General features: G+C 36.2%; 1 protein-coding gene and 1 pseudogene across 1 annotated transcript; both read right to left on the reverse strand.

Moving 5' to 3' along the window:
• Positions 1–737: 737 nt before the first annotated feature.
• On the reverse strand, positions 738–2082 carry LOC148553731 (zinc finger BED domain-containing protein RICESLEEPER 2-like). Its single transcript, XM_088494351.1, has 2 exons — positions 945–2082; positions 738–805 (listed from the first exon to the last, which is right to left on the reverse strand). The coding sequence occupies exons 1-2, from the start codon at positions 2080–2082 to the stop codon at positions 738–740; spliced, it is 1206 nt and encodes a 401-aa protein (XP_088350477.1).
• Positions 2083–2173: 91 nt separating this feature from the next.
• On the reverse strand, positions 2174–2913 carry LOC148553732 (zinc finger BED domain-containing protein DAYSLEEPER-like; annotated as a pseudogene).
• Positions 2914–8280: the final 5367 nt, after the last annotated feature.

Here is an 8280-nt window from a genome sequence, read left to right on the forward strand (position 1 = left end):
GATTTTTAAAAATCCAAACTGGATCCACTCCAGAACCAGTTTTATGGTTTAGGAAACCAAACCAGAACTGGATTGAAGAGCAAAACCGGTTCTAAACCGGTTTGAAAAAACAAAAATCGGTTCTAAACCGGTTTTAAAATTTAAATCCGGTTTTACTTGCAAAACCGGTTTTAAATCCGGTTTTTTTAAATCCAAATCTAAAATCCGGTTTTTTTTTATAAAATCCAGTTTTAAAACCAGATTTTTGGTAACCAAAAATCCAGTTTTAAAACCAGTTTTTGAAAATCCAGTTTTAAAACCAGTTTCATCAACCAAAAATCCAATTTTAAAACTAGTTTTTAAAAATTCAATTTTTAAACCAGATATTTTAACAAAAAATCCACTTTTAAAACCAGTTTTTAGAAATTTAATTTTTAAACCATAATTTTTTTAAATAGTAAAATTAATACTAAAGTCATTTTAAAGTGTATAGGTTTATTACAACTAGAATTTGGTTCTTTATAAATCTAATGACAATAGCTAATCTATATAACATTTAATCATTCTCAAGACATCAAAAGAATACCACCAAAATATCTCTCTAACAAAATATCAAAAGATGCCAAGTTGCCAACAAAATCATCAAACAACCACAGTCTTTGAGAAAAATATATCTGCAAATAACAAAATATACCTTTGTCATTTTAAAACAAATCTTTAAATGAAAGTATTAAACTAAATGAGAATATTAAGTATACCTAGTCATCATCAAGATTATCAATTGATGCCGCCATAGAACAAGCACCATCATTAGAGGAAAATATATCTGCCAAGGGAATCAAATTAATTATCAAGTCTATATTTAACAACTTTTAATTGGTAACTAATACCTAAATTCTAAAATAGAAAGATAACAAAAACAAAAATAAAATAAAATGACAAGAAATATGAAATAAATTTTATACCTTGATCAACTTGTTGAAGAACTTCACCATCATCATCTAAAGCGGAGAAAAGATCTTCCTTAAGCCAATCTCCTGTGCAGACTAAGGCTTCTACCATTCTAGGTGTTAAGGAACTGCGGTATGGATCGAGGACTCTTCCTCCAGTACTAAATGCAGACTCCGAAGCTACCGTAGAAACAGGTATAGCCAATACCTCACGAGCCATATTTCCAAGAATTGGAAATCGGGTTGAGTTGACCTTCCACCAGTTTAGTATATCGAACTTATGGGAGTATGGCTCGCATTCTTCTTGTAAATATCTATCAAGTTCAGATCTTGTATTTGTTCTGCGACCGGTTGCTTGCAGAAAAAAGCCCATGCCATGAAGATCGGTATTAATGTTGTTGGCTTGAACTTCTTGCGTATCAGCTTCACTTGCTTCCCCAGAACTTTGGTATTGCTGATAGAGTAACTTTATGCACTTGGACAACTTTGACTTCAATTCGCCTCCTTTTTCTTCTCCAAAGAAGTAATCCAAGAAATAATTGACATACTCAATCTTTTGCATTGGATTAAGTACGATAGCAATCAATAACAACATATTCACCGAATCAGGATTGCCCCAATACTTCTCATACTTAACCCTCATCCTTTCTGCCATTGACATAGTACTAAAATCAACAGAATCACAAGAATGACGAATAAATCGTCCAATTGCAAATACTTCCTTCATATACATATCACTGGTAACATATAAGGTACCAGAAACACGTATAGTGGCATCACTGAACACTCGCAAAAATGGTACAATGGACTCAGCATACTCCCAGTCTGAATCAGAAGGAACACCTCTCCCTTTTCCTCCATTCATCTCTCCTATATAGGTATTATCTTTCAAAGCAAGCAACTCAAATGCTTTGCGATGCTTCAAAGCTACCTCTAACATTTGATAGGTAGAATTCCACCTAGTCTCAACATCCATGCAAGGCAAGCCTTTATATTGGATTTTTTCTAGTTCAACACACTTTTGAAACCTACTAGCTCTAGATGGAGAAGATCTAACATACTTTACTGCACTACGAATCCTCAAGACTGATTCATCAATCTCTTTCAACCCCTCTTTTACAATTAAGTTTATAATATGTGCACAACACCTCATATGAATAAATTCACCATTCAAAATAATGCTATTCCAAGAATTCAATCGCTGCTTCAGATATTTAATTGCAACATCGTTAGAGGAGGCATTATCAACTGTCACACTAAAGACCCGATTCAAATTCCAATTATTTAAACAAGATTCAATTGTTGCTCCTATAACCTCTCCTGAATGACTTGTCACTTGACAAAAATTAAGTATTTTTTTATGTAATTTCCAATCCAAATCAACAAAGTGTGCTGTCAAACTCATATAAGTAAAATTTTGAATTGAAGTCCAAGTGTCAGTGGTTAGACATACTCTACCACAATTTGCCGAAAGAAAATCTTGCAACTTCATCTTCTCTTCAGCATAAAGAGCTCCAATGTCACGTGCTAATGTAGTCCGTGAAGGAACTTTGAATCTTGCTTGTAGGGCATGCACAAATTTTCAGAATTTCGGGCTTTCAACGAAGCGAAATGGTAGCTCTTCCCCAATAAACATTTCCACAAGTGCCCTTCGAGCCTCCTCTTGGTCAAATTTGGAAGCACTGGGTGAATTTAAAACACCACGCTCATCTATAGTCGGTGTGGTCGTTGTTTTTCTTCTTTTGTTCGAATCATTATTAGGATTTTGCTTGCATCTTCTCAAATGACCACCCATTGAGCTGGTTCCATTCCCATATTGTATTAAGCTACCACAATATTTGCATTTAGCCTTCTTCTCGGTAGCATTCTCTACATCAAAATGATCCCAGACAGCTGACCGATTCTTACGAACACCTGACGGTGGAGAAGATGGTTGAATGCTAGCGGACATCCCTGTTGCTTCAATATTACTATTTTCAGTCATCTTGCTCTGCATATAAAGCAAGGTGTACATAACTCAAAATTTGGTGCCAAACATGCTAAAATTAACACAAACTAATTCAAAAAAAAAACAGCAGCCAATAAAACTTCAACATTAACTCTACCTTATCCCTATAAAAAGTAGTCACTCAAGCATCAGAATATGTTTAGTAAACTAAATTAGACAATTATTCTTAATTCTGATCAACACACACTGAAACCAAAAATTAAAAATTAAAAAACAACCCTCCGAAACCTTTCCAAACCAGCACGACAGCCCCTGATTTCCTGCATTTTATTTTATATCTAGTTCTGCTCATGAATCTCAGCCATCCCCTTTTTTTTAACCTATTAATTTTAGAGTGCAATAGCTTCCATCTTCTGTTACACATTCAGAAAGGGGTTTAAAGAAAATGGAAGCTAGCAAGTTAAGTCTTCATTTGCTATCCTATATTTAAGTCTTCATTTGCTATCATATTCCACACCTCAGCTTAAAAGTTCAGAATTGCATTTAATAAAAATATATCTAAAAGCTAATCCTAAAACTATAAAGTACCTAATAAAATAATGTTGAAAGGCATACATAAAATGTAAAATTTACACCACTATAACGATTATATCAACATGCTACAAGGTTTCATTACCAGATACAACAACAGATAAGGTTAAAATAGAAAACTTAATGGGGTTCAATTAACCTATCATGATAGGAAGCCCTGCAAGCACATGCTCTATGAACAATGAATAATTCAAGTGGCAAATACAAATATCTCAAATGTCAACAAGCAGAATAATGAAATACATACTACTAAAGAGCAAACTGAATTGATAAGTTAACAATTTGTTTACATGTTAAATCTCATATTAATGTTTGATATTCTGTGTAGACATGATAATGCAACCAAGGAAATATTGAATAAAGATAAAGCATTTAATATAACAGATTGGATTCAACTAGAGGAAGCTATATTTGGACTTTCAAATGTTCTAGTTTTTCATAACTCTCCCCAATCCCCATCCCCAAATTAAAACAAATACTAGTACTATGCATGCCACCTCCATCTATCTCTATAACAATACTAGCTATTACTGCATGAACTAAATAATTTAGTTAAGTGTTGCGAGTAAAAATATTGGTCAAGCCCAATTAGGATAGTTTCAATGACTATAAATACAGATAGTTTCAAAATTAGACCTTTTAGTGTGGCAGCTGCTAAACAATTAGGAGCAGAACAAGACAGCAACAGAACAAGATAGCAGCAGAACAAGACAGCAGCAGTGTTTCATATCAACAAAATTAAGGTGGGGACTAGTGAAAGCAAGCACTCCTAAGTCCTAAGATCTTGAGTTGTTTCCATTGCCTATATTATAGTTGCTACTTGCTAGAGCGAGATATTCAAGGCAGTAAATAATGATAAGAAAAAGAAGGCCAAGGCAGAACACAGTTAATGATTTTTCAGAACAAAATTCTATTTACAACAAAAATCAGAACAACAAAGCCGGAAACATGTATAAGATAAGTTAGTTTTCTTCAACTAAATAATGATTTTTCATATGATTGCTAATTGAACCACAGTTAATACACTTCTTACTAAAGTTCTTGAATCAATGTCACCATTTGAAGTGTTCTTACTATCCCTCTTATGCAGCATTGTTCAAATTCATCATTCATCCCTGCAACTTCAACTACTAGTCTATTTCTTATGCAGCATTGTTCAAATTCATCATTCATCCCTGCAACTTCAACTACTAGTCTATCTAATTCTAATTCCTATAAGAGATTAGGAGATTGGTTGTTGGTTATATATATATATATATATATATATATAACTAAGTAGCACAATACATATAGAACACTTACGTATTGGCTTAAATCAGCAAGTAGATTTTTTATGAAATCAAGTTTTAGGGGGGTTCAATTTGAAAATTCATACACCGTATATAAACAACTAGCGCTACATATATACTATATATATTATGGTACATGCATGAACCAAAAAAATAATAAATGAGCATGGCAATCAGTTCATCAAGGATTCAACAAAACAGAACAAATCAGTATAGTCATGAAGGAACAAAACAGAACAAATCAACAAAATAGAAAAAACCCAAATAAAACTCAGAACTCAGAACCAAGGGCAAGGAGGAGGCTTACCTCAATTGATGAGCATGAGCTCCGGCGAGCCACCAACGAAAGAAGAAGAGAACCGAAAAAGAGAGAAGACAGAGTCGCGAATGGGAGGTTGAGGCAGAGAGACAGAGTCTCGAATCAAAGTGAAGACTATAGACTCGAAGAGGTAGAGGCCGACGAACCACCGCCGAGCTCCGACGAGAGGCAGAGAGGAAGAAATGTTGACGGTGGCGAAGAGTGGATTTGGTTTTGTTGAATGGATTTGTCGAAGAGGAGAAGACTCAATTAGGGTTTTTTTAGATCCGGATCTTAATTTGGATCTGGATCTGGATCCGGATTTAAAACCATTTAAATGGATTGGATCAAAAACCAAATTATAAAATAAATGTAATTTGGTTTGGATTTTTTTTGGTTTAAAACTGGTTTTTTTAAAATGGTTTGGTTTGGATTTGGTTTAAAATCCAAAATATGGATTTTTTTTGCCCACCCCTAGCAGATATCGCAAAAAATGCTGGGGTGATTTTGGGCCGAGTTTGGACCCAGTTTTCGGCCCAGAAACACAGACTAGAGCCAGGGGACAAGCAAAGACTCAACACACATTCTCATTCACAGAGTTTTTAGTTTTAGATTGAAATCTTAGAGAGAAATCACTCTGCCTCTAGGTTTTCTTCACATTCATAGATTTTTAGTTTTTATGCTTTTAATGCTTTTGCTTTGGATATTGAGAAGAGTCACTACCTCCGTTGAAGTTTCACTATTCTAGTTTGTTTTCTATTCCTTTACTCTTTTTATTGCCCATTAACCCTGTTCAGATTATTATGTTATGATTTTGGGATTTATTAATATAGAGAACTACTTTTACCTTTAATTAATTTTCAGTTGTTATTTTATTTAATTTAAAATATCTTCTTCTTATTCCTTTATGAAAATTACATTCATGTCAATGGAGTAGACTCCCAACTTGGCCTGGGGGTTGATTAAAAGGAGACTCTTGAGTTGGAATGCTTAAGTGATTAGTTAAATTGGAAGTTGTTGGCTGATTCTCTATTTACTAACGCTAATCCTTCCATAAGGAGAGGATTAGGACTTGTGAATAAGAGTTAGCTCAATCACTTGACTTTCCTTTATTTATTAAGGGTTAACTAAGTGAAAACAACAACCTCTTAATACTACACTTGGGAAAATCCGACAAAGATAGAACTTCTAATTAATCATTCCCCCGGTTAAGGCTTTTTATTCTGGTTATATAAAATCTCTTTTAATTTTCATTGCTTTAAATTACAATCATTTATTTTTCTGTTCTCCAACTCTTAAAATTTCTTGGAAAACTCCTGATTAATAAAATAGCACCCTTTTGTCAACTTATTGGGAGACGACCAGGGATTCCTACTCCTAGTATTTTTATTCTAATTTTGTGACAACCCTTCTAAATTGATAAGCGGATTTTCGTCAATTAAGAACTGTACTTGCAACGCTGTTCTTACTATAATTTCTTAATTGGCTAATTTCAGCCCGCATCAATTTCTGGCGCCGTTGCCGGGGAGTTGCAATAGCGTGCTAAATTATTAGTTGGTGTACATATTTTTAATTTTTGTATATTTTATTTTATTACCATGAGCTGTATGTTTCTTTCATTGAATGACGCGTTCACTGCCTGACCCAAGCTTAGCTGCGTTTGTCCTGAAATTGAAAGAACTATTTCACGTATTAGGCGAGCTCGGCGTAGGTTAGCCTCTGAGGGTGGTGAAGTGGTTACTACCAATTCACCAGTCTCTTCTGAAGGCGAATCTGAAGCGCCATCTGAGGAAGAAATAAGCTCCTCTTCTACTGATACTGTTGATTTACGTGCAGGTAATATGGCAAAGCCCAGAAAGATTACTCTCCAGGAAGAGGGAGCTCCAGACTTTACACTACAATCGTATCTAGCGCGTCACCCAAATCTGGCTCCAAATTTTGAACTGAAGACAGTGCTAATCAACCTAATACCTAAGTTTCATGGCTTACCTGCTCAGGAGCCTATCAAGCACCTCAGGGATTTTCAGACAGCCTAGTCAACTGCTAGGCATCATGGTGTAGATGAAACTACTATTTTGCTGCATGCCTTCCCGTTTTCTCTTGAGGAAAAGGCAAGGGAGTGGTTCTACACTAAACCTGAAGCAGTCATTACCAACTGGGATCTGCTCAGAAGGGAGTTCCTGGAAAAATACTTTCCAGCTGAAGTTACAGATAAACTGAGGAAGGAGATTTCCTGCATTATCCAAGGCGAGTCAGAGACCCTTTACAAATATTGGGAACGCTTCAGGAATCTCCTAAACTCGTGCCCCCACCATAAGATTGACTAGATGGTGTTGATCAGCTAATTTACACAAGGCTTGAAGCCTCAGGATAAGACTACATTAGATGCTGCAAGTAATGACTCTATGAAGAAGTACAAGACGGCGACAGAAGCGTGGCAACTGATCACCGATCTAGCAGAACCTACTCGAAATGTCAGGCACAGGAACTACCATCCCAAGGCTGATGCGGAGGTTTCCTCTAGTAGTGAGACTACTGCTCTCACTCAGACTCTGGGAGAGATGACCAACTTACTGAGGCAGCTACAGCTGAATCACCAACAACCTCAACCTCCCCCATCACAACACAGTCAATAGTTGGTTCCATAAAGAGTATGCAGAATATGTGCTGATTATACTCATTACACTGATGAGTGTCCGTGGCTCCAACAAGAAGACAACACCTTGGCAACTACTCATAACTTCTATGACTGCCCGAATCAAGGATACTATCAACAAGGCGGCAATTATAACCAAGGTGGGAACCATAACCAAGGTTGGCAAGACAACTCCAACCAGGGATGGAGGGATAATTCCAACCAAGGATGGAGGGACAACTATAACAGAGGAGGCAGAGACAACCAGGGAAATCAGAGGTGGAATAATAATAACAATCAGCAAAACTGGTATCAGCAGAATCCTCCCTATCAACAGTAGAACCAGAACCAGCCTTATAGAGCACCTCACCAAAGGTAGTCCCAAGCGCCTCAGAACAACCAACAGCAGGCCCATCAAATCACTTACCCCCCCTCTTCTTCTAATGATGAGATGCTTCGCACTATGACGCAAGGACACCAAGACATTCAGAATACACTTACCTCTACCATGAACGGTCTGAATGCTACTTTACAAGCTCTCGTCTCCCGGATGGATTCACTAATTTCCTCCAACAATCAACTTTCAAGCT

Source organism: Arachis ipaensis, chromosome B7 (assembly GCF_059453495.1).
Source record: "Arachis ipaensis isolate K30076 ecotype BB chromosome B7, ASM5945349v1, whole genome shotgun sequence".
Lineage (NCBI taxonomy): Eukaryota > Viridiplantae > Streptophyta > Magnoliopsida > Fabales > Fabaceae > Arachis > Arachis ipaensis.